The 25,959-nt window shown below is 42.6% G+C and overlaps 1 protein-coding gene across 11 annotated transcripts; it reads right to left on the reverse strand.

Moving 5' to 3' along the window:
- Positions 1-23: 23 nt before the first annotated feature.
- On the reverse strand, positions 24-25,959 carry mapk8ip3 (mitogen-activated protein kinase 8 interacting protein 3). Of its 11 annotated transcripts, none has more exons than XM_019274275.2 (34): positions 24,893-25,959; positions 21,029-21,149; positions 19,945-20,015; positions 19,569-19,660; positions 18,086-18,109; positions 16,856-17,003; positions 15,445-15,676; positions 15,236-15,338; positions 14,447-14,565; positions 13,714-13,725; positions 13,185-13,202; positions 10,842-10,899; positions 10,584-10,736; positions 9,563-9,620; positions 9,308-9,459; positions 9,012-9,068; positions 8,725-8,895; positions 8,178-8,304; positions 7,197-7,247; positions 6,362-6,451; positions 5,499-5,654; positions 5,252-5,417; positions 4,945-5,142; positions 4,682-4,859; positions 4,468-4,587; positions 4,219-4,299; positions 4,055-4,122; positions 3,538-3,686; positions 3,291-3,462; positions 3,076-3,189; positions 2,538-2,576; positions 1,927-2,091; positions 1,687-1,833; positions 24-1,425 (listed from the first exon to the last, which is right to left on the reverse strand). In XM_019274275.2, exons 1-34 carry the CDS (start codon positions 25,196-25,198, stop codon positions 1,301-1,303), a joined length of 4,041 nt encoding a protein of 1,346 aa, XP_019129820.1. In that variant the 5' UTR covers positions 25,199-25,959; the 3' UTR covers positions 24-1,300. The 11 variants fall into 11 exon arrangements, with proteins under 11 accessions (XP_019129820.1, XP_019129816.1, XP_019129823.1 ...); XM_019274271.2 differs by having other exon boundaries at positions 8,178-8,337; XM_019274278.2 differs by having other exon boundaries at positions 16,952-17,003; positions 24,893-25,958.

Consider the following 25,959-nt stretch of genomic DNA (forward strand, 5'->3'; position numbering starts at 1 on the left):
ATAAGACATCCACACATCAACCGCATGTTTTCTTTTTTTTTCAGCACACAAATATGTTTAATATTTAATCCACACAGATAAAGATCAATGCATGAATTTTCATACTCAACAAAGAGGATGGGCTTCAGTGTGTCTGGAGATTTACAATAATCCCTGTACACGTAATGACAACACATCACTGTCCACCTGCTTTACACCAAACCGTCTGATCAACAGCCAGTCAGACAAGAGAAATTAGTCTGACCAAACCGTTGACGCGTTACGCTCAACCCCCTTCGACTGGTTTCATAACCTCACGTGACTCCAGCATGACCTATTTCCTACGATTCGGGGGTCTGATACAGCACACAAGTCGTTATCAATCTCCTCGTTTTTATATATTAGGGTAGAAAATGAACAAACGTCACTATCGAGACTTCAAATGCGAGATTGGATGCAAAATATTTTAGTTAACAGCCCCAAAAAAAGCCCAGATTTCTGTGCTGAACTCGATGTAATTTTGACTTTCCATTCATTCCATGTCGTCGCACCATCACTTACCCTCAAATCCGCTACAATCTTAAAGCTGAAACAGAACGTCTGTATGCTTGTATACACTCAAACACCGTCAAAGACATCTGCATCTGTTAGCTCTGCTTAAACAAGGTTCATATCAAGGTGTAAATGGTTATGGATTTCTGATTGGCTGTTAGCAAAATCAGATTTCTGGTGCAAATGCAAGTTAGTGTTGTCATTCACATTTCTGTACCCGCTGTTCTTGTTTTGTTTTGTTTGTATTTTTTGGTACAGTTGATGCATGTCGGGGGCTCTGGGCTTTGCTTTAAGATGTGGTGGAGGTTTCACAGATGACAAACTAAGTGGAGGAAGAAGAAGAGGAGTAATTTTGGGGCAGATGCAGGACAATTGAGGTAAATATAGGAGGAGACACAGTGTGCTTACAGGGTGAATATAAGATTGATACAGGGAGGTAGTTATGAGGCTGGGTTACAAGGCTCATGAAGATAGTTACAATGCCCTGTGTCGGACAGAAACAGGATGACAGGCAGATTACTAGATCAGGAGTTACTTACAAGGCATTAAAGTTACAAGGTGACGGGGCAGGAGGGGGGATATAATAGTTACAAGGGACGATACACGGCTTGGAGGGTCGTTTTTTAGAGCCAAGGGGGGAACTTTTACATGACCAGGGGATAATTACAAGGTTTGGAGTGGCTGGAAGCTTTTGGGGGCGAGTAAGGAGGAGGAGGAGGAGATTTGTTTAAGGAGATGAGTGGGTGAGGTGTTAAAGCAGATCCAGGTGTCACTCAGGTATGTAAGACACCTGCCAGACGATAATGTGGCTCCGCTCAGCTTTGCACAAAGCAGGTTTCATCTGCGAAGCTCCAGCACTCTCTCCCTCCTCCGTCTCGTCGTCCTCTCCATCTCCTGAGAAAACGCAGATAATCGCAGAGCTGTAATCCCACGATGAACACACACTAAACTTTGTGTTGACGATATGTTAAAATCAGTACTAAATTTATTAATAATAGTGTGTGGTAACCATTAATTCAAAATTGTGCTGCAGTTCATATATGTGAGCACTGGAGGGCAGTGAACACTCAACAACAAACTAAGAATGAGTTTAAATAAATGAATATGTAAAGTACATATCTCATAGCTCAGCTGTTATCAGGTTTTCGTGCTCACCTATACGGAAGTCGATGTAGCCCTCTCCTCCACTCAGCACCAACACGTTGTGAACACTCTGGGCCTCCGTCTCTTGTGGTGCTGTTGAGCCCTGACCCTCTGATGGGCTGTCCAGCACGCTGCCGTTCAGGGTGGCCAGAACGTTTCCTGTCACACACACAAAAATTAAAAATCCACGTTAAGGACTCAATGATGTAGTCAGTTACATCAGCAGACAGACTTTGTGGGCTTTGTGCCTACCGGGTACAGAGACGAAGAACTTGACAGCATCGCGGTGTCCATGGAAACAGAGCTGTGCCTGCGCCATGGAGCAGTAAGGGATGAAGCTGCCGGTGCTCTTCTCAGAGCCGTCGTCACCGTACACGTGGATCACTCCGCTGGACGATGTAGGAGACACCTTATTGGCTGAAGGACGGAAAAACCAGGAGGTGAGAAACTAACCAACCAGGAACGTTTACCAGCAAATCATAGGTGGCAGCATAACGCAGGCAGAAGACAAAAAAAACAAAAAACACCCACAAAATCCACATGGACCAACTGAAAATAAGAAGTGAGTTTAGAGTATTTTCTCTTGCATGCAGTGGATCTGATACAAACATTTAGACAATGACGTAATAAATCATGATGATAACATGCAAAGCAACCAATGAGTAAAAGCACCGCTCTGATCAACGGTAAACAGTAAAATCATTGCGCAAAGAATACTTTTGTTGACCTTCAGCTCATGGAAAAAAGGACAAATCGAGTGTCTAAGCTTAAAGAAACGGGAAGCTTCAGTCAACAGGGGACGTGATGGTTTGACCGGGCGAGAAAAGGTAGATCACAACAGCAGGAGGGAGCCTCCCACTTACCCCTAACACCAAGGAGCTGTCCCCGGTGAAGGACCACCGCTACAGGAGGCGGAAGAGAAAGAGAAGGAGGGTGGGAGGAGAACGGAGAGGAGAAAGGACAGTGACAGTTATGAGCAAGACCGACTGAGAAAGCACTGAGGGGAGGCAGGAAGGTGGAAAGAAAGACGGGGAGAAGAGGGAGTATGCTAAAGGAGGACACATTATGTGAGGCTGAAAGGAGACCTCTGATTGGTCAGTTCAGGCTCAGTCCCATTAGCTGAATTTCAGATCATCATCTAGTTTATTTCCCTTCAATTCAGGGACCCAGGATAAAATGTCCTCGTGGCTTTAAGACAAAAAGTGACCACACGGTGGTGCTGCTGGACATTTTCCACCAGATGTAACTTAAATCAGTAACATACAGACAGATCAGACCACAAATGAACAAATATCTCAAGAGTTTTTTGTAGTTTTAGCACATAACAAGGCATTCATATTCTATTTCTTCTTCTTTCTACGTGTTTGTTTTGTACAGCTGTATAAACAAATTCAGACTCACTTTCTGTCAGAGGGATGGAGATGATGACACCGTTTCCAGTTCCTACCCAGAGTCGATTTCCACCAATCAGAAGTGCTGTGATTCGCACGAAAGAGAAGCCCAGTTTGCCAGTACCTGTGAATTACAACCAGAGTCAGCGGAGATCAACCTGTGGTGATCATCAGCTATTTATGAAAAAAGCTGCAGCTGACTTCAACAAGCCTTTGTTCTCTCACCCAGCATCTTGCTGACGTACGGCTCGATGTCCACATCCTGGAGGTGCTGGTGTGTATGCGCATGGTAGAGACGCAGGGTCGAGTCTAGTCGGATCGACACCCACACACCATCACCGATCCACGCTAGCTGCCGCACCTGACTCTCCCGACGAGGATGGGCGTCAAAGGACTTCTACGGAGCAGTAAATCAGCTCGTTATTACAGAAATTTACTGCCATATACAAGACAAAGTGGATTCATAACTCACCTCGATCTGCATGCTCTTGGGCTGGATGACGTGGATCTTGTTCTTGTAGCCGCACCAAACCTTATCGTGGACCACAGCCATGCAGCGGATGGAGTGATGAGGCCGACCGAGGTCCATTAGGTGGTAGTTGGACAAATCCCACTGGCCATCTGTTGACAAAACCACACACAAGCTGAAGTCGGCTACAATAAATGATGTGTGTTTTGTGATGTTTAATAATGATGTTTTACAGGTTCATATGATGAATTTATAGTACAGGCGCTATAAATGTGGCTGAGGAGGTGGAGGAGGTTGTCCACTAATCAGAAGATCGGTGGTTCTGCATGTTGAAGTGTCTTTGGGCAAGATACTGAACTCCCAAAGGCTGGGCCATCGGTGTATGAATGAGTGAATGTGATATTTACATTTACATTTAATCATTCAGAGTTTTGTGCATCAGCCTGAATGGTGGCAACTAATATCAAAACAAATATCAAGGCTGCTTTTCTTATGTTTGGTGTGTGTGTAACCCAAATACCTTCTGATCTGTGGAAAATGGCGAGGGTCCCGTCAGCGAGGGCAACCAGCACACGGCCTTTCACATGCCTGCAATCAATGAGCAGACAGAGACAGTTGGAGTAACAGAAATTCTTCTTTTTTTTTTTAAGTGATTTTTTGAGTTAAACTGTGAGCAGCACTTACACCAGACTGAGCACAGAGTCTTTGAGTTTGATGGAGTGCAGACACTTCTTCCAGTTTCCAACCGCTGAGTGGACGTAGAGCCTTGAAGGAGAACAGAGGCAAGATACTCCAGAGCAAAACCAAACTGCACATAGAGTCCAGACTGTGACTGATCTTCATTTACAAAAGTAAAGAGGTAACAATTAAAATATAAACTTGTGTGAGCAGGGTATGTTTTTAGGGCTCCAGCAGAGGTTGTGAGAAACTTACCAGCCGTTCTGGGCCCCGAGCCACATCGTGGGAGCCACACTGGTGTAGTTCTTGGTCTCTTCACCTCCGTCCTCTGACTCTGGAGGGTGAGATGATTCCTCTTTGGACTGTCCTGCACTCCTGTGTGGATGGACAACAAACATTTATTCGTTCATTTATTAAAATGTATTCATTAATGGATGGTTGCCTTCACGAGGACAGAGTGAGGTCCTACCTGTCTGAGGCTTCTGCAGGACGAGGCTGGGGATCGGTGAACACATGCTCAGTAAACGGTCCTGGAGGTCCCAGCTCTGTGTGGCTGGTGGTCGACTCGGGAACCTCGGTTGCCTCGGTGGCCTCCTCAGCCGACTGGGCGGGGTGAATCTTCCCATTCATGGGGGGAGCTGTGGGAGCTGAAGCACAACCAGTGTTGAAATAAACAGACCAGCTGCTTTCTATGATAATAAAGACAAGCAGGCGCGTTTAGGAGGTGCCCACCTTGTCCTTTGTCCATTATGGGCGTGTCGGTACGCGAGGAGCAGTTGCTACGGGCGACGCTGCAGTTGGTGGCACAGCCGACAAGAGTGATACCCGCCAACATGCCCTCCACACTGCCAGTGTCCTCACCACCACCTGCTCCACCATCACCCGGATCCAACACGATCTCCCCTGCTGGATAATCACTTTCACTGGCAGCTGGATACAAACACACACACGTAAACAAACAAACAACTGTTGATGTACAGTCTGATAACTGGAAATTAAACATAAAAATAGTGGTTCAAGCAAGGACTTTTTGTCTCACCTGGCACACTGGAGATGCAGAGCACGTGGGCGTTGCAGACGTTGAACTGGTCGACCAGTGAGCCCGGCTGGTTGGCGTCGATGATGACCACCTTGCTTGCAGAGTGGGTACTGGTGAGGATCCACACTCGACTGCTCATGGTGTCTGTTTCCTGGAGCTCCTTCGACTGTGTGAGAGTTTTAACACTCTATTTATTCTCGATTTAACTCTATTTATGAGTAGTTTAGCGTATAAAGCCTCGGCCTACCTTTCTCTTCTCTGGGGAGTTGTGGCTGCTCTTCTTGCCGCCTCCGTTCTCCTCAGCGTGCAGGGGGTCACTGCTGCCTGACGGTGCTTTGGCTGGGAGCGACTCCTGGCTGCTGGCCCTCCATCCAGTCAGGTCCACCCCAGCTGCGCACCACAACTACAAGCATGTGCACACACATAAATATGTGAATGCTCAGTGGTTGAAGAGATAGTTGAAGAGTAATATTGTAAGATGATGTTTTAAAGTTGGGACAATGAAGCACAAGGCCCCATTTTGGGAGACATTTATGCTTTATTTGTGGCCTAATGTCCTTTGTCAGTCCTTTAATCCTGCTGGGTCAAGAATGCTGTCAGCATAAAGATCTTCAGTATTTCTGTAGGATATTAAATACTCGTGACAAAATATGGAATGTCTACTAATGACAGAGAAATGACAACAGTTACAAGGAATCAGCCCACATATAGAGGAATAATACGATGATATTCATGCAATCTTTTATTTCTCTTCTGAACTTATCATCTTATTTTTTGTCTTAAATGGGAACATCTCAGTTTCTGTTTGAAAAAAGATATTATCAAACAATGATAACTGTGTAAAGTGTCATCAAAATGTGATCATAAATAAAGGAAAATATGTAAAACAACATATTTGTATGAGTTTACGGGCGTACCAAACAGTCCTTTCCAGAGTCCTTTCACCTTTTATTAATACAACAAAGTTTATCAGACAATGATGTTCGGCTTCTCATTTTTCTATCACTCTTCATACTTCACACAACACTCCATCACTTTTAAAGTAAGTACTGTGTTTTCATACAATATTATACTGTGCAGCAGACAGTTATGATGTTGTCAACTCCTCACCTTCCTGTTGGGGTCCTTCTCCACCAGAGGACGACAGTACACCGGGACGGGCACGTTCTTCATGCGGTTGTCCTCTTTGTCATTAGTGGCCTAAAAACAGAGATATGATAAAAAGAAGTCAGGAGACGAGCAAATAAATGAAAGATTATTGTCTGCTTCCATCAAAACTTCTCCACTGTTACTGTCCACTAATGAAAAACGACAACATTCAGTGTTTGTGTATGTACCGTATACATGTACAGCACATACACACCAGGTGTTAAAGGAAAACTCCACTGAAGTCACTAATCTGTGATGTCACAGCTCCTATTTTTTCTCAGGATGCCACTGGAGAATCGACCATCTCTGCTCATTACTGCAGAACTAATCTGAGTTTTCTTCTATTGGACTCCATCATTTAAAGTGTTTTACAGTGGATTTTTCCTTTAAGGAAGAACTCTGAGATCTAACCAGGAGGTAAGTACGTGATGACGGCATCAATGTTGAGGTTGAGGCAGGTTGAGACAGACAGAGGTTAAAGGTTAAAATGTTGCAACATTGACAGAGGGAGAGAGGATTAAGATGGAGTCAACTCCGACAAGGTTCAGTGAGATGCAGTAAGGTGTGTGTTTGTGGACAAAATGAAATGTTTCCCTTCATTTTCATGCATTTTGAGTTGTTGGACCTTTATTTAAAAAGCTATTTTTAACAATGCAGTGTAGAGAGTATGCAGTCTTCATTATCTGGTTATGTGTTCAGTGTTTTGTCTGTTTCCGTTCAGCCAAAGTGGTCTGGCCTTTAGGGGGGAAAGTTAAAGAGGAGGGGCGCATGCTGGCGCTCTGTCGGTCTCACTTGCCTGTTGTCTCTTCAGCGGGCTGTCCTGAGCGCTGTCCGTCTGACCTCCATTCTGTGGGAGACCAGAGTTAGAGCCACCTGCCTACCAACACACTCGGCCCCTCTGGCCTTTTTTTTTTTAGCTGCACAGGGTCCGATTAAAAATACACTTTGATGCTATATAATGTTGTTTAAGCTTGAAAGTGGGAAAAGATGTATAACTCTTACAGGTGTTGGTTTAATTTAATCTTATTCCGCTGTGCCATTGAGCTCCAAAAGAACAAAACATGCACACGTTCATTTATGTCAGTGAACATAAATACAAACATACACTGTTCTGCTGTTAGAAATATTCACTAAAGCACCAAATTTGTATTAATCTGCATCAGAAATTATCCTTTAAAAAAAATGAAACTACATATTTGTACCATGTTTTGTCTTCAGTAGAAGCCAATAGACATGGGTGCCGATTGAGTGCTACAAAATATTGAGAAACAGACTAAAGCTGTGCTGCTTTTGGTCTTTTCCTGAGATTTGTTGACAGCTATCAGCACGGCTCTTTGTGAAAACTATGAAATGTTCCTTCAGCCAAACTGATCTTCATCTTTAACTCTGTTTGCTTGTCATGATATACCAGCACAGGTCAAACAAAAACAGCAGCCAGTAGCAGTCTGATGGGATGATAGGAGTGCTGACCACCGACCAGTTTCACCTGTCATATCAATAATTTAATAGAGGACCTGTGAGTATTCACAAACATCAGGAGTCTTTAATGCAATGAGTTGTTACTTAGTATAATATTTAATCTACTTCACTTTCACACGTGAGAGTCAACCTGGAAACAAAGTTTTTATGGACTTAGAAACAAGGTCATCATAAATCAAACTGTTTTTTTATGTTAATTTATGTGCGCTTTGAACAAGTTTAACATCTGGCTGTCGGAAGGTGAGGTTATTCTCCCCTAATGTAATGATTATTTGTGTGTGTGTGTTTGTGTTTGTACCTGTTTGAAGCGAGACGGCACGCTCCAGCCACAGGCCTGCATGATGCCGTCATCGCGGCGCATGTGCTCGCGGACCTGCCGGTACTGTTCACGCCGCTGCTCTCGGCGGGCCAACAGTGCCGAGTCACTGAGGAGAGACGCAACACTGTTACTGGCCAGTCTGGAAGCAACGGGGAGGAAAGGGGAAAGAGAGAAAGAGCGAAGCGTTAGCAGCCTGGCCAGCCAGCAGCAAAAGATGGAAAGTTGTAAAGACGAAGAAGTAGAGGAAGAAAATAAAGCAACAGAAGTTGTTACAAGCACCAAACTAAACTTTAATCTCTCTTCTAAGATGTAAAAGAGTTAGTGCAGCAGCCTTCATACATGAAGAGCTTTGTCTCAATGGGATAACCAATCCCAAATACTGAACACTGAGAGAGACCCTGCTGAAAGCTTTCTGCTCTGCAAGCTGCCACAAGCGAGCACGCAAACCAGGCCACCAAAGTGAAGTAGCAGGTAGGCATGGAGGTTTTAATGTTTTAGTGAAAGGGTCAAGCTGGCTGCTGCTCACTCTTCGGGGAAGAACTCCAACGTGCGGTTGGAGGTGGAGATCTGACACATGGTGTGGCTGCGTCGCTGAGAGAAACCGGCCGGCGAGGGCGACTTGTAGTGGATGTTGACACTGTAGTATGGCCGCTTGACAGGCGGCGGGCTGGATGATGTGCTGAAGAGACGTGCAAAGCTGGTGGATGGATGGATGGGTGGAGGGAGAAAGAGAAGAGAGAGGTTTTGTTTTATCAAGTCAAGTATTTTTATTCTAATCATAGTGAGTAATGCTAATAAAAAGCAGAATCTTACAACTGCCAGATGGTGGACTTCTTTTTCTCTTGGATTGGAGGACTTTCCCGGGACGCCCTAAGAGGGAGGAGAGATGTTAGTCAACGGGAAAGAAGAAGAAACGGTGCTTTCCTTTTGTGGTTTATGAATTTAGCCACCATCTGAGGCATTTCTGAGTCACATTTTTGTGCTGCTGTACAAGCACGGACAAAAGATCAGGCCACTGAAATAACATTTTGAATACATGTGTGGCTAAATGCAAAATACAGAAATTCAGCTCATTATATCTCATTTGCTGTTCTTTCTCTCTAGTTTACCTGATCATTTCTGTCCACCGGACGGCCTCCTGAAGCTCCATCAGCCTCTCTTTGTACTGATTCCTCTCCATCAGCACACGGGCCATCTCCACCCGGGTGAACCGCCGCCGCTGCGTCATTGTCATGTCGCCATCCTGCATGGGTGATGAAAACTGGGAGAGAGGATGGTGATGTTTTTTATTTTTAATGTAACAGAGCACGTCTTTTTCCACGTCAACCTAACAACCAAAAACAACCATTTACAGTTTTACTCACATCATCACCTCCTTCATCCTTGGAGTCCCGAGACGCACCGAGAGCCTCCGCTCTTAACCTGCAGTCCAGAAGCAAAAAACAGCGTTACACAAACTTTATTTCTCTTTGTGGCTCATGAATTTCTGGAAAGAAAGGGAGGTTATGCCACAAGGCCAGAGTCACTGAGAGACCTTTAACGATAAGGCTTTACTTAATTTTGACTTGTCATAGTAGGCAAAGCTCAGCAGTTACTACTAATATAAAAAATGTGCTGCTTTATTTTACTCGAGAGACAAAAGGAAGGAATCAAACCGGTTTGTGATGATGCTCTTGACTGTCGTGGCAAACTGTTTGTTTGGTAGCATCCATCTATTTCTTCTCTGACTTAAAACTGTCTTGTTTCATAGCTCACAATCTAAAGTACCTGAAGATTTATTGGGAGTTGTAAAAATGCTGGTGAGCCTGTGGAGCTGTGTCCTGGTCCTCGTTTCACAATCTACAACTTAGCATTTTATGGCAGCAGATGTCAGTCCCCTATCGGCTTTAACTGCAAGTAAAAGGCGTCCTATCCCAATATGAGCCTCTATAAAAACAAATGAGCTCCAACACGACTATATAAACTCTATTGCTCAGGTGTAATGCACGACACGTTTGAACTACAGCTGAACTAAAGAAGAAACTGATACGCATTTATTCTTCTTTAAAGAAGCGCTCACTCAGCAGTTTCTCCTGACACTGACTCAGCACAGTTTACTGAAGGATCAATACAGGAAACTACGGGAGCTTCAAGCAGCCGAGATGCCGTCTAGGACACGAAAACACAAATCTGTACTCAGATGTTTTGTCCTTTGGTTTTCAGACTCAGACACTAGTGACAGTTTTTCAACACTTTCATGTTACTCTTACTGCGTCTGTTGTCAGTGTGTATTCACGTGGTTGGGTCACTAAAGTTTTGATTACAGTTCAACAGTTATTCTAAAGGTTGTATGCATTTCTCAATTTAAAAGGAGCATGTTGTTTCTCTCATGTTGTGTTTCTTTACCTCTTGAGATCTTCCTCCAGCTCCTTGACCCTGGCGTCCACCTTGTTCTTGGACTGCCTCACAGCCTCCAGCTCCTCCCTCAGCACCTCCTGCTCACTCGACAGCTCGTCCACTTTGGCAATAAGGTCATTTTTCACAATGTTCAGAGCGTTTCTGTCAAAGAGCAGGAGATAAGATGAAATTCAGTGAGTAGTTTTAGTGCCTTTGGATGAGGATGAAGATTAACACAAACGCGTTAATCTTCTCTGTGACTCTTACTTGGTCTCTAGGAGCTGTTTGTTCTCCGTCAGCAGGTTCTCCACCTCCTTTCCCATCCCTGAAACAGCCACATTCACATCTATGTTACTCACCACACTCAATACTCAACATCCATTAATCAATAAACCCGGAACAAATCATGGAAAACCTCCACAAAAGACAAAAGTTTAATATAAAAAGTAATAGATTATTTATTTAAGTAGTAAGAAGCTGAGTCAGGTTGAATAAAGTTTGTTGTTAAATATGAGAGAAAGCACTCATGAAACTAGAGTTTAAGAAACAAAGTTGTTAGTTTAATAGTTTAATATTTATGTCTTATGTCTGAGATGTCTGAGCTTCTCTAACATGTTTTAACTCACATTAAATATGATTATCGATCAATATCCAGCTCCATGAGTGCACATACTGTACAGTCAGGATTCACCACGACAGTGTTAATGCAATGCTCAGCCTATTAACTGTGTTATTAAACCTTAATTACTGCCGGACATTAATTACATTTTTTTTTTACGTGCAAGCAGCAAGCACTGTGCAACATAAGCCAAGCACACACAGGGAGTTCAACACAGAGAAAATTCAGGGAGCGAAAACAGCAAAAACAAACAGAACAAAACACAAAAAGCCAAAGAGCCAAAGTTCTTATTAACAGGTCGGGGATGGTTTGAGTTTCCTCGTTGGACGCTGGATTAGAAAACTCTGCAACGTTTATGCTGTAATATGTGATCTGTCTGCAGAGGGAGGAAATAACTTCAACTTTAACTGCAATGTTCTAAATGTGACAGATTAAACTTGTAAATCACTCATATCACGATCTTTGAGAGCTTTATTTTTTATTTTTCTCATTCCTGTTGAACCACACAGCCAGTTCAAACATACATGACTTATAACACGCTAACAACACGTTAACACGTCAGCGACTTCAAACAGTGAGTGTCATCACTTCCTGTTGCCTGATAACACTATTAAACATGCTATGCATCACGTTTATAACACATTATTCAAGCTTTAACACCAATTATTTAGTTTTTATCATTAAAAACATGAACAGCTCTCTGCAAAATTATAGACGTTGTACTCCCCAACCATTTCAATGAATATTTGAAAAACAACTTAACATTAACTCTTTTCTTTGTGCATTTTAATCTGACTTACTAGAATATACTTTTTATCTGGATGATATGGTAAAATAATGACTCTATGGCATTATGATAGACTTTCTGAAAATTCTGCTTTTGATAGCAGAGACAATGAACAATTACAGCTTGTCTGTGCGGTAATATCTTTTAAATATATTACTTACAGCAGCCTTGAAGTGTTAGATGGCTGAAGCCAACACATGGATCCAGAAGGTCTGGGAACTTGATCAGATGGAGCACATCATATATTTATTAAGGCTCCAAACATCCGTCTTTACTCAGCGGTGGAGTACTGTCATGTCAACGCCTTACTGCATTTTAGTGTAAGTACTGTTGGTTTCTATACGATATCATATATAGTTAGTTAGTTGTTCTTATTTGCTTGTAACTTTAACTTAAATATAATGTGTACAATTGTTGTCTACAGCTGTACAGAGGAAAATGTATACGCTACGATGTTGTTGTGGACAACTAATAAAAAATGAGCTCAAAGAAGAAAAAGAAAAAACTCTAGTCGCCTCATTTCTCTTTCCTTTTTTCTATTTTTAGTTTTCTCTTTGTACTGACTGTAGTACAGTTCATACTAAGTGGATGTATATGATGCTACACAATGTTTGTTTCTGAAGGAGGAAGAAATATTTCATGACATGGTGTGGTCACATGACTATATGTTGGGACAAGTTTAACTGCAGAAGCATCTCCTACTGTATGCTCCTAGTAATGTTACCTGTATGTCATTTTATATGTTCAATAAAAAAGTAAGTTAAAAATAATGACAGACTTAATTCACCCTCAGCCCTTAAGCCGTAAAATTATTTTATTTCAGACTTTTTCAGGTTGTTAACGTGTTGTCAGACTTGTTGTGCGTTGATAGTCATGTATATTTGAACTGGCTGTCTTTTCATATCCGTTTACCTTTTAAGACTTTCACTGTTTTGTTCTTGACTCAGCGTTCTCTTCTGCCTCTTTAGCATTACATTATTCTCCAGTAAAGTTTTCCATCTGAACAAAAGTAGATTTTTATTTTCAATGTTCTCTAAATAGAGAGCTCTAAAAATGAAGTTTGTGAGATGCAAAGGTAAATATAAAGCCACAGGAAAAAAAAATAATACAAAGAAGGAACCAGAAAGATGTGAAAGCTGGAGGCCGGGGTAATGACATAACAAGCATAATGTGACCATGTGAGCGTAGGCAAGGCATGCCTTACCGAAGAAATCATCACGGACTGGAGGCAAAAGAAGAAGAATGGAGAGGGAGGAGAGGCCACAGATCAGAGAAGAAGAAGAAGAAGAAGAAAAGATAGACAGAAAGGTAAGAGAGAGGATGCTGATAAGCATTTATTAATTTGGAATCGATGAAGAGCAGCAGCGATAAAGAACTAGAAAAGAAAAGCTGCGACCTGACCTGATTTATTCAAACATCAGACTGACTTTAAAGTCCCAGAGAAAACTTCCAAAACCAGTTTACAAACCAGTGGGATGGATGTGTTTGGATTCAAATAAATTCACTGTGACTTTAAAGCAATAAGATATCGTGTAAAGATATTGGGCATCGATTGAAATTATTCAGATTTCTAAGCAATAAATTCATCCTCAAACATTCATAATTCAAACTACAGTAACCTTTTCCCGGTTTGTATGCACTCCTTGATATTTACTCTTAGCTGTGGAGTTTTGGAGAGTAGAGAGGAGTCGAGAGAGTAAAAGAAAAAAAACAATGCATGCTAAGATACACACCTGAGAACTCGCCTATGGGTGTCACCAGCAGAAGCACATAAAAGGGGAAAAAAAGGAAACGGGTGAGAGTTAACAGATGGACAAGAAGACGGGCCTTTCTATTGCTGCTGTATAAAAATCAAAACTCAGTTGGCCCAAAAGAAATCAGCTGATAATGGACCTCGAAGATAAATAAGGAGCATAAATATGATTTGAAGTCTTTTAAAACTTTATAAAAAAAAATCTCTTTAGACTCAAAACCTGAAATTCGGGCTGCATCAAACATGCCTCTGCCCCGTAAAAAAAGGGGTTAAACAAACAAAGTAGACAAAGAAATAATAAAACACTGCATGAATGGGCAGCTGGGGTTGAGGAGGGGGTTGCAGCCAGTGAGGGATTGTATGTTGTTTTTTTTTTCAGGATGTGACGCAGGGATGAGCTGCTGGCATAGAGTGTAGTCCAGCCTCAGCCATGCAAGGTAAAATAAACAGTGAGAGTCAGTGCAGTGGCACAGTCACACAGCCTCCACATGGAGCTCCTGCCCTGCGGTAACGCAAAGCAACAACAAATGCTGGCTTTAGTGTAACGTGCACATGCATCCGACCTTTACTTTGGATCTGATCTGATATCACTGAGCCTTTGAGATACTTATCACTAAACTAAAAAGTTGTAACCGTCAAATTTGCTTTCATTTCGCTGCCAAGCTTTAGGTTTTTCAGCATATGTATGGCTGCAGCAAATGTCCTGTTCATACCTAGCAGCTCGGCACCTGCATCTACATCTCCAATGATGTCCGACTTGGCGTCTTTGATTTCGTGGTAGAGAGAGTCGGTGTTGATGCCAAAGGCCTCGTTCACGATGCCCTGAGAGGGACTGAAACACACGGCAGATTTCATCAACGAAAACAGGGAAAGCAGCAAAAAAAACAATCACTTGTACATCGTTAAATTACAACATTTGAGTCCTTTCAGCAGGTAAACAACACCAGACCAGCTGGGGAAAAGACACTTTGTTATAGCAGTGCAGCACATGTGTAGTGCTTGTTGTCCATCAAATGTCTGGCAACTTCAGCCCTTTCTCAAATTTTAACTCTGCACACACACAACAAAACCATAACATAATTTCAACATGATATATAATTGCAGACATGATGTTCGGTGTGTTGAATTACCAAACTCAAGCAACGAGTCTAAACAGTGAGTGAAGCAAAGGGATGTTTATTGACTCTTCCACATGTATGTCCCTATCATTCATCTGTATGTTTGCATGTTTCCCGTGTTTCTGTGTGTGTAGAAAACGCTCCAAACGAATCGTCACCAGTGGGATTAATAAAGTTGTTTTGAGTTTGAGTCTGAGTTTTGAATTTTGAGCAAGCTCCCTAGTCAAATTAAAGGAGAAGTAACCTGACTCTTACATTTAAATATACAAACATACTGGTGTTGTCCTTTGAAACTTTTGTAAAAATGGCCTTAAACCTTTAGAGATGGAAGATTTTTACTGTACACTGTCAACACGTTTTGTACATGTTAACGTGTATTTGTACCTGTTTCCTCCTCCATACACTCGGGGGTCCACACACATGTCCAGCTCAGGGGTTGAATCAATTATCTCCTGAAACTCTGACCACTCATCACTGCTTCCCATACCTTAAAAACACATAACAGGGACGCACAGAATCACATTTCAGCTGCAACTTTCAAAGACTCAAACTGCACAGGTCATTTTTGTAAACATTTGGTGTCCTCTTCTCACCAATGCTGACATTCCTGGTTTCCTGAGAAACCTGCACTTCCATATTTCGGCTGAGCCGCTTGGCACTTTTCCTGCGGTTACCAGTTCGCGTTGCATCATAGTCGGCGTGCTGGAGGAAGCCCTCGTTGATGGGGGTGACAGTGGCGGAGGGGACAGAGGAGGTGGGTGTGTTGGACTTGCTTCCCGTGCTGCTCGGTGTGGCTGCCACAGAATCTGACTCTGATCCGTCCTCCTTAACGTACGGCGAGATGACGAGAACATAGACAAAGACACAAACAGAACTGTATGACTTTCTTAGCTCCAAGTTTTGTGGTACAACTTTAGGTCTTCTATGCTTCATGTTGTTAAAACACAGGATGTATTACCACTTAACTTTTTCATCTATTTTAGATCACAGAATCAAACTGATTTAATGGATCATCTACCCGAACTTGTGCTTCATACCGCCCTCTGGCTCTTTACAGATTAATCCTGTGACAGCATCTTGTGATTGTCACAGTCAACTTTCTGAAAATGAACTCAGACTACTATGCTGGAATGTAACTTAAACTAAGTCTGTGAAGGTTCTCAGACATCCAGGTCATCTTTCTTCAAATGTTGAGTCTGGAGCAACTGAACTTGTTTTTAGATCACGAAACAAGTCCAGCTGCCTGACACTCAACCTTTTTTGAATAACTTAAAATAAGTTTTTCCATTTCCTGTAATATTTTGTTTCTGTATCTTTTACCTGATACTTTGTCATGTTCGCACATTCATGATTAGTTAAAAGCTAAAATGCGATGCCAAGTGTGGATCAGGAATGTGCCTTTAACATCAAATGATCTCTATTAGCTAGGACCGGTTCTGTTCAGGATTCAACAGTCAACGATAAAAATTGTTCTTATTTTAAGAATACACCTGCCTGCTGTGTCTGTAGCCGAACATGTCGACTGTATTTTAATGAATATTTTACGCAGCATAAAAAGTGTGAGAGTCTTTGCTCTTACCTTTGCTGTTTCTCTCACAGATAAAGACAGATACACTATCTGCCATCAAATTGTATGAGTAACAGAAACAGAAACACTTAATGTGTTAGTGTAAACTAAAACATGAGGACGTATGGGAGAAGCTCCACGATCACACAGTCAAATAACACAGCTATAAAGAAAACTCCATGGAGAAAAACGACATGGACCCCTGCTTGCTTGAGTCAACAGATATAGCTAACAGATCTAACTTTAAAGTGTCCATTTTAAAAGGTGATGAGTGAATAAGATACGTTTATTTTAAAGTGACACAAGCAGGCGTGAGGGGGGAGGGGGCGGTCCGTTTGGGTGTGGTTAGCGGGACGGGCAGCAGTAAAAGCTGCCCCTCCCTCTTCCACTCCCCAGGCTGTGGTCGTGGAGGAGAACAGGGCCGCTGTCTGTCCCACCTGATAGGCAGAGCAGAAGGTGGACTGGCCGAGCTCGCTGACCTGCCAGATGTCTTTCCCGGGCATCATCCTAGCCCCCCCGAGACCCCCACGTACCATGCCCTCGCCGCTGGGGTACAGGCTCAATGATGGCGGGCGCTCTGCTTTGCTGCAGAGGAGACACAAAGAAGGGTGGAGACTAACATGAGACTGACTGATTCACACTCATTTATCATATCCAATCACCTTTTCCTCTCCAGGGTTGGAGCCTATCCTGACATGCATTAGATGCAAGGCACAAAATAAAATGTTGAGACACAGGTCAACATTTTGGAAATGCTCTTATTCGCCTTCTTGCTGAGAGTTAGATGAGAAGATTGACACCACGCTCATATCCACACAGCCAGTCTATCATCTAACTCTCAGCAACAATGTGAATAAGCGTAGTTACACTGAGCACCCAGGAGGAACAAACACATACATGAGGAGCTCCACATAGAAACAGCAAACGCCTGCAATCAAACCAACATCCTGATATTTAAAAAAAAAAAAAGAGTAGCACACGACACGGGATGGGGAATTTTAGGGCAAAATGTCTGCCCTACAACAAGGAGCAAGGAGCGCTCTGAGGGCATGCAGTCCAGTCCACCAGGCCAACACATCCGCCTCGTGAGCTTTGCTTAATTTACTCTGGGTACAGATGCAAGTCATTCAAACAGACAGACAGAGGCACCAACACAGGCAACTACAGGGAGAAAAATATACATTATATAGAGTACAGCAAGTTAAAATATATTCCTACATCTGCGTTAGTTCCTTGGTTGCTGCTGTGCAGGCTGATAATCCACTCTAGATACATCAGACATGCACAAATCTAACACCTACTGTGTCTTCTTTGCTTAATAATAATCCATATCGATATAACTATAACTTGTTTCACTCTTGGACATGTGGCAGACAGACAAGCAGAGCAGGCAGACAGACAAACGCAACTCATGAGGGAGACAGAGAGGAACGTAGACGGGGGTTTGCATTGCTCATCATGACCTCTGAACCATTCCTTATTTCATTCTTTGTTGATACATTATAGCATCAGTAACTAATGAGGAGGAGGAGGAGGAGGAGGAGGAGGAGGAGGGGGCATCAGTAAATCTGAAATCATGTTTGAAGTCAGAGCAGGCCGGTTTAGACGGTGGAGCTGATGAGGGAGGAGGCGTGAAGATCAGCTATGGGACCACTGGTTGAATTTACCTTTTCCTCCATGTGTGTCGTTGACTGTGCAAACAGCAGCACAGAGAGCAAGCCAGCAAGACAGACAGACAGACAGACAGACAGACAGACAGACACCGATTAGAGAGAGACAGCAGACGTGAACATGCCATGACACATGAAAACAGACACACCTACACACACACACACACACACACACTTACTTTACCACCGTTACAAGTTGACCACAGCTTTGAAGCAACACTGTGTAACTTTTCTACCATAAAACAACTGATTTTAACTTTGACTCATAATGAGGTGAACGGTGTCTGTTTCTGCTCTATGTAACGTTGTGATCCGGGTACGATCCCTTGTTAGAAGCACGTAACATTACACACCAACAACTATTTCACTGATTTTGGTGAAACTGGATCATGTTTTATAGATGGTTTTCCCTTAATTTACAGAGTTTCCTGATGGACAGTAAAGTAAACTGTTAGCTAATGATTGTGAGCTCAGAGCACTGTGTTTGTATCACAAACACTAACACTGGACAACTGGGAAGAGGAGGTTTCAGATCCACGGTACGGGGCAATGCTGATAGGGAGTGGAGCTGGTGTCCTGCCAGAACAGGAGCTGGGCAAGTGGGCAAAGTAACCAGGCTCAGCAGCCTTTATGGACATAATGACAGAGGTAAAAAGACCAAAGAGGACATTGACGGGGAGCTAAGGGGAGAAAAGAGCCCGACAAGAGTAAATCTGGGACTGACTTTTAATCGTTGGTGAGAGCTTTGTGAAATGAAAGGTGACTATTTCACTCTAAAATCTGAGGTGTTAAATCACAAAAATATTTCTACACAATGTTGCTTTAAAGTATTTTTGCAGTTGAGTACTTTTTAAGATTGTTATTATTCAAATTAATCCGAATTTTGTTAAGAAGGAACAACTGTGAGCCTAATCAGTATCTATCCTAAAAACAGAGACAATCATGGGCAAACACTGGTGGAGCTCTATTTCTAATAGTTGAAGATTTGTTGGATCAGGGTGCTTTAAATAATCAGTGTCACTGGATAGATATTTAAATTACTGTGTTTACAGTGAACATGTTGCAGGAGGTGACTAATCTGCAGTTCAGCTACAGAAGCTTCACCAGATGTCCCTGTCCTCGTCTCGCTTCATGCTCATATATATTCAGGACTGATGGCTTGTGTCATTTGCTGAACACTGCAAACTGGCAAATAAACTCCAAACTTTTCTCTTTTTTTTGGAATTATTTCCGCACTCAACGGCTGTTTCTTTGTACACTTCCTCTCATCTCTTGTCAGGAGGGGAAGTACCAGCTGTTCATCACGGCTCCTGACAAACAAATGCCAGCGTCAACACAATGAGCACGTTGACGCATGAAGAGCTCAATACACTCAGGACAAAACACGCAACAGCAGCAACAGAGACGATGAATGAAAGTTCAGATTCAAAGATTAATGTGCAACCTTTTACACAGTGACACATGCGTAAAAACGACTCACGTTCGTCCACAGCCGGGGCCGTCTGATTGGCTGTTGCTCCCTGCCTGCTGCATTTTGGACCGCTCTATGTGCTCGACGTACGTCTGAATCATCTGTGATCCACGAGGGCAAGATGAAGAAAAGATGAGAGAAGAGAGGGAGAGAAACATGATGTTATATACTAATCATGCTATATTTTATTGTTTTATTCTGTTCTAGGTCAAACATCTGTATTTTATAATAACAGTTAAGCTGAACGTTGATTATTTATTTAAGATAATCGCTATCAAGAGTACTCAAATCACTATTAGTTAACAGGCATGTGTGTTTGGTGGAGATATAGAAATGGAAATGTGAGAAGTTATTGTAGAAGTTAAAGGTCCCTGACTGGTCTTACCTCGGTGTGGCGCTGGTGCAGAGCGTTGTATTCTTTCTTCATGTCTGATTCTCGCTCCTCCAACCGAGTGACTGTGAGGCAGAAAGAGAGCGAGGAGAGTTTAACAGAAAAGAAAAATAACAAAATATTCAGGAGAGGCTGAAATTTAACAGAAAAGAAAAATAACAAAATATTCAGGAGAGGCTGAAATGACTAAACACTTGTTATTTAGCAATTTAAATTTCACTGCCAATCTTCGCAAAGACTTGGTGGCAAGAAAGCAAAACTAATAGATTATGGCACTGTTTCTCTAACTGGGCTGCGTGTACCACTGACAGTACTTGGAGGAATTTAAAAACACACAACACTATTAAAATACTAAGCTGGAATGTATTTTAAAATAAGTTTTTCATTTCCTTTAATATTTTGTTTCAATATCAGCCTGTTATGGAGTCAAATTCATGCAGGTAGTGTACATACATCCATGATTAGTTATAAGCTAAGATGTGATGTTAACATAGTCAGCAGAGATTAAAAAAATGCAATTATGGCTCCAAACAGGAAATATATAGAAGAGAAGTGTGAGATTATAGTATTTCCATGGTCGTCACAAGTGAAGAATGTAAAATAATCCAAGAATACAACATGTACTATATCTACTTCCCTTTCCATCTTCCCATTACAACTACAGTGGAAATGTTCTCTTGAGCTTCAGTGTGCCTGAAGAAAAACAGCCTGAAGAGCTGCAGAGCTATTACACCTAAAGTACTGGGCTCAACATTAATCGATAAAGGTAAAGGTGTCAAGGCAATTCTTTCAAATTACATTAAATATGTGACATGTTCTTTGGTCAACTCAGAATACATATTTATTCTTACTTTACACAGACTTGAATGTTTTGGGCTTCTTTTACTATTCAGAGTCAAACTGTTTGTCAATTCAAACGTGTTCCTGCTTATTTAAAATCATTTTTAATGCATACTGTTTGTTGTTTTGATGTTTATCTTCTTAAAGACTGGAGATTATGATGATCCTGATTGAAAGCAGCCAGATGTGCTGCACACACAGTATATTAAGTTATAATAAAGCATGTTGATCCACTCACTCTGGTCAGAGTAGTTCTTTGACTTAAGCTCCAGCTGTTTTCCCTGCAGCTCCAGAAACTCCACCTGCCCCTGCAGATCCTTCTTCTCAGCTTCCAACGCATCCTCGAATTCAATGAATTTCTGATGGAGGACACATGAGCACAAAAATAGATCTCACCAAAGCTGCAAATACATTTACAAACAGTACATAAAGTAATGGATGAAATAATAGTGTAACTACCGTATATAGATTGGATTCATAGAAAGAAACTGCACACCACGATTACTTTGCATGTGGTGAGTGTCGTCCTGTAATTATGATATTGTTCACAAACTTTCAGTGACTCATGAACTGTAGTCTACCCTGCATGACTCATAAACAGTGTTTGGGTGAGAAGACCATGATATTTAAAGCCTTCAGTCTCTCACAGAAAGGCTGGAGTTGGTCAGCAGTTCTAGATATTACCTCAGTTGGTCCCACAGTGTACACATAAACTCAGTCAGAGGAACCAGAATAGGCAAACACAGAGCAGCCTACTTCCTCTTCAATTTGCCTGTTTGTTTGTTTTTTTAATAAAGCTGTTCACAATGACGTCCTTTTTTCAGTGCTGCAAGTCCACTGAGTCTTAATACTGTAATCCTTCGGCTGCAGGCAGGACTATGCACCACATGAAACGTCAAAGCGATGACCTACGGCGCGATACATGTACAACAACTGCTATTGCTATCTAACACAGCGCTCGTTTATCATAAGCAGAGTGGATTTTGGCAGGAAAATGCACCAATTAGTTGTTTCAGCTGTGATATCACAGTTGCTTTAGCAAAACAACTTTATGACTCAGGAAAAAGTGAATCGACTGCCAAGCCTTGATGCTGTTTGCGTCTCATACTGTGTCTTTAAATTAAAGATGTACTCGTCTAAAACTAGTGACCACCACTGTGCTGTGCAGACCACAGCATCACACAGTGTCCTATCCCCCTTTGGACTGGGAACATGTCCTACAGTAGCGCCCTTCAAATGCACTCCTCTATTCACTGCACTTATACCTGCATCTGACACCTATCCCCTGACATTAAAATGCAGCGTTAAGGAGGTGCGGCATACAGTATGTAGTGGTTTGATGGCTAGAAACTTAAATAGCACAGGTAGAGTGAGAGATTTTATGTAATTATATACTGCAATACTGTGTTTTCCCCGTCCAATACGAATAATTAATTACCTAACAAACCATGGCTGAGTGTGTTTGACTGCAATGTGGTCACACGTCCAACTATTTACACGGTGTGCTACCTGAGCAGACAACAGCATGAAAATAATGACATACAGTCTGAAGGAAAACCTCAAGAGGGATAATGATAAGAGCATGATCTGATAAAGGCGGAGATGATCAATGTTTTACTGTCATCACACTCTGAGACGTGTGAAACCGGCACAGTTAGTGATACAAAGTGATGGATCATCACAGACGGCAGCGGCTTCGTACAAAAAACAACAAAGATCCAACAAAATGGCTGAATTTGTTAACCTCACTTAAAGAGATGTAATCCTGGATGTCTTGGTTGAAGGCTACACAAGTACACAGGGACTTGCGGCTTTGTTTACCATCAGCTCGAGCCTAATAACCTTGTAATCTGAGCCGCTTTTTTCTCTTTGCGTCTTGCGAGGCGATGTGTTATTGTTTCTCGTTTCCGGGTAGTGAGATTCACTCTCTCATGCTGTCTTTTTGTTTTGACTCTATCCTATCCAGGCCTGTGCGTTCACTTGCTCACACTGCAGAGAGTGTTTCTGTCTGCTTTTGTTGCTCTGTCTCTGCTCCTCATAAGCACAAATCAGGTTACAGTGCCAGGCTCCCACAGTGTGCTCTGTGCACTATTGATTTCCTATGATTCCCCACCCCTCGCACATCATCCCATCCCCCATCCCATCCCTCTGACAGTCAGACAGGAATCTCTCTGTTTATTTGCTCCATTCAAATTTGTCACCTAATTTGAGAGGAAATGTAAATCGACTTCTGTCGCTGGCTGCAAACCATATGAAAAGTAAAAAAATATCAAATATGTTGCACGAAAACATTTAACAGGCGTTGCACCATTATGAAACGCAGTTTTTACTGTAGAAGTAAAAGAATACAAATATACATATATATATATATATATATTTATATGCTTGTTAAAACTACTGGATAAGGCGCAGCTTCAGTGAACTGTTTGACAGCCAGCAGCTCCTCTGCGTCAGGGTGCCGGCACGCTCACCAAAACCCTCCCTCAAATACAGAAAATAAGGATTATATACTTTATTAATACTGCAAGGATAGTCTGTATGACAAAAAGGAAACACAGGTGAACTTGTGGACACACAGGTTGTTTTAAATCTTGTTTTAACTGGAATTAACAAGTTGTTTTCAAGAATTTGTGGAAAGATAAAGTATGTTGAGCTACATCTGCTGTGTTTTTTCCTTTCTTAACTGAAAGACAGACGAGTGCAGGGTAAATCCAACTCTACTGTGCATGTAAAGAGATATACAGCCATTGTGATTTTTCCCTTTTTTCCCCCCATACAAATACTTTCAGTTCCAGTTTTCCTATAGATGTTAACAAAAAACTGAAAAATGTGACTGGACCTGTTCTTTCAAATAAAACAAAAGCTTCATCCCGCTCCGTGTCTACTGTTACCTGCAGTACCTGTTCTAGTATTAATACTAACTAAGCAACTATGTTTTGTGCTAAAATTATTTAAAAGAAGCTCAAATATGCCTAAACAGCTTTGTTAAAACAAGTTAAAGTGAAAACAAATTAGATATCCGTCATAGGGTGACAAGGTGATGACTAAAAGCTGAGCTGAGCTGATACAAGCAGGGCTGTCAGAGATATGCTGAGGCCTCTTTGGATGGGAGGAGGATTAAAGTCGCTTTATGATCCCACGGCTGCTGCTGTGACACACCGGTCCAGAGAAAAGACTGCGTGGTGGACAAGGGAGGAGTTTTTAACCTGTAATGTGATAGCTCCATATTTAATGTCCACTTCTGTTGTTTGTGTCCCCGTTCTTCTCTGCTGCGTGTTCAAGTGTAAACGCCCACTCAGAGTTGTGCTTACACTCTTCATCTGTCAAAGCTTTGCTGACTGCACCTTTATCACCACACACTAATATCTGGTCTTTGCATATTATGGACGTATTTGCATGTGAGACTCGTGTCAGCTCAGGTAAAATAAAAAAAAGCAACAAAATATGAAGCTAACTTATTGCAAAGACACACATTTGTACTGCATGTAGCATCAGTATTTACAGCGGTAGGAATATCCATACATGCATATAAATGTGTTGCTGTGACAGTATAAGTGTGTATGTTCAACCTCTGGGCACTTTTTTACATGCATGTACTTGAGATAGCCCACATACTGTACATATTTACTCTGCTAAAGAAACACTCCTTTGTTTGTGGTATGTTGACCTCAACATTCTGGCTTAACTCGTATAGAATCACTTCGATATCCCTGAAAAGCAGATTTAGATTCAAATCTCTTGAACTGTGAGGTATTTTATAGAGTGAGAAGGACTACATACTTTTGTTTAACACTTCAAACTTTGCACTGATGTCTTAAAAAGTCTCAGTTTCCTGCTGAGTAAAGACAAACTTACAAACTATTCTCATGTCATTGCTTTATCTTTACTCACTGTGCAGTGATTCACGTTTTAAGTTTTTATTATAGGGACTTTATTTTTAACGTAAAGCAGAACTGACAGTGTGTCAGCACTGTACTGAGATTAAAGCTCAACAGTGTCCTGTCACAGGCCTAAACATGAGTCACATGTCACTTCAGACCGTGAAGCTGGATGTGAGGATGCGGGGTTAGAGGGCCCCCATCAGAGCCTGCAGGTCACTCACCTCCTCCGCCTGCTTGCGTAGAGCTTTCTCCCTCTCGTACTGGGTGATGAGCTGCTCGTTGTCCTCCTTCAGCAGCTCCAGCTCCACTTCGTGCTCCTGGTTCTCGGTCAGCACCGCGTCCAGGTTCTCCAGGACGTTCACCACCAGCGGCATCAGCTCCTTCACCACCTCCTCGTCATAGCTGCGGATCAGCCGCTCGAACTCCCGGTAGATGCTGTTGGCCAAACCGGACACCCGCTCCGACATCACGGTGCCGGAGCCGTAGTCGTCCTGGTAGACCACCTCGTCTATCGGTAGCTCCATCATCTTGGCAGCTGGAGCCGGCTCCTGTTTTTTTTTTTTTTTTTGCAGATGTGAGGAGGGCTGCGTTCAAACAGTTTTTCAGGCCTGTAAGGCGAGACTGTCACAAGGTTTGGATCCGCTCAGCGCAGAAAAAGGGACATTCAATCTCAGTCTTTCCTCTGATAAAGACAAATTATGACATTTTGCAGCTGCACAGACTCACTCAACTAAACCCGGCTGCTGTTGCGTATAACAGCGCATAACCTTGAGGTCGGTACTGGAAATATTGGCTCTAATGTTTTGATATAAAGAGGGCCCCCCCTCTCCTCTTACACCACCACCACCACCCGATGTATCGCCTCCAGACGCGGGCCCAGCTACTGCTCTCGCACCGCTGAGCGCATCTGATCCGGGGAGCAGTGGATGTGCAGTGGGCCGGCCTGTGGATCGCCCATGCCGGGGAGCGAAACGCCTTCGTCGATGATATTGCACCTGCCTCTCAGCAGCCGCAGCCATGGACCCCAGCCATTACTGGCAGGGGGAAATAAATAAATTAATAAATATGTAAATAAATAATCTAAACCGCTCCCGATCCCCGCCGACGCCCGATCCGCCTCTATAACATCGCGTCTTCCATGTTTCGTGTCTCCTTCCAGCGGGCCCCGCTGCTGCTGGCCAGGCTCGGGCGTTGATGGTGATGTCTCCCTGTGGGAGAGGCTCTCCTGCTGCTCAGATGGAGGAGCCAGCTGACCTGCTCCGGATGACGTCACACCGCCTGCATTGAG

The sequence above is a fragment of the Larimichthys crocea genome, chromosome XII (assembly GCF_000972845.2).
Source record: "Larimichthys crocea isolate SSNF chromosome XII, L_crocea_2.0, whole genome shotgun sequence".
NCBI classification, from domain to species: domain Eukaryota; kingdom Metazoa; phylum Chordata; class Actinopteri; family Sciaenidae; genus Larimichthys; species Larimichthys crocea.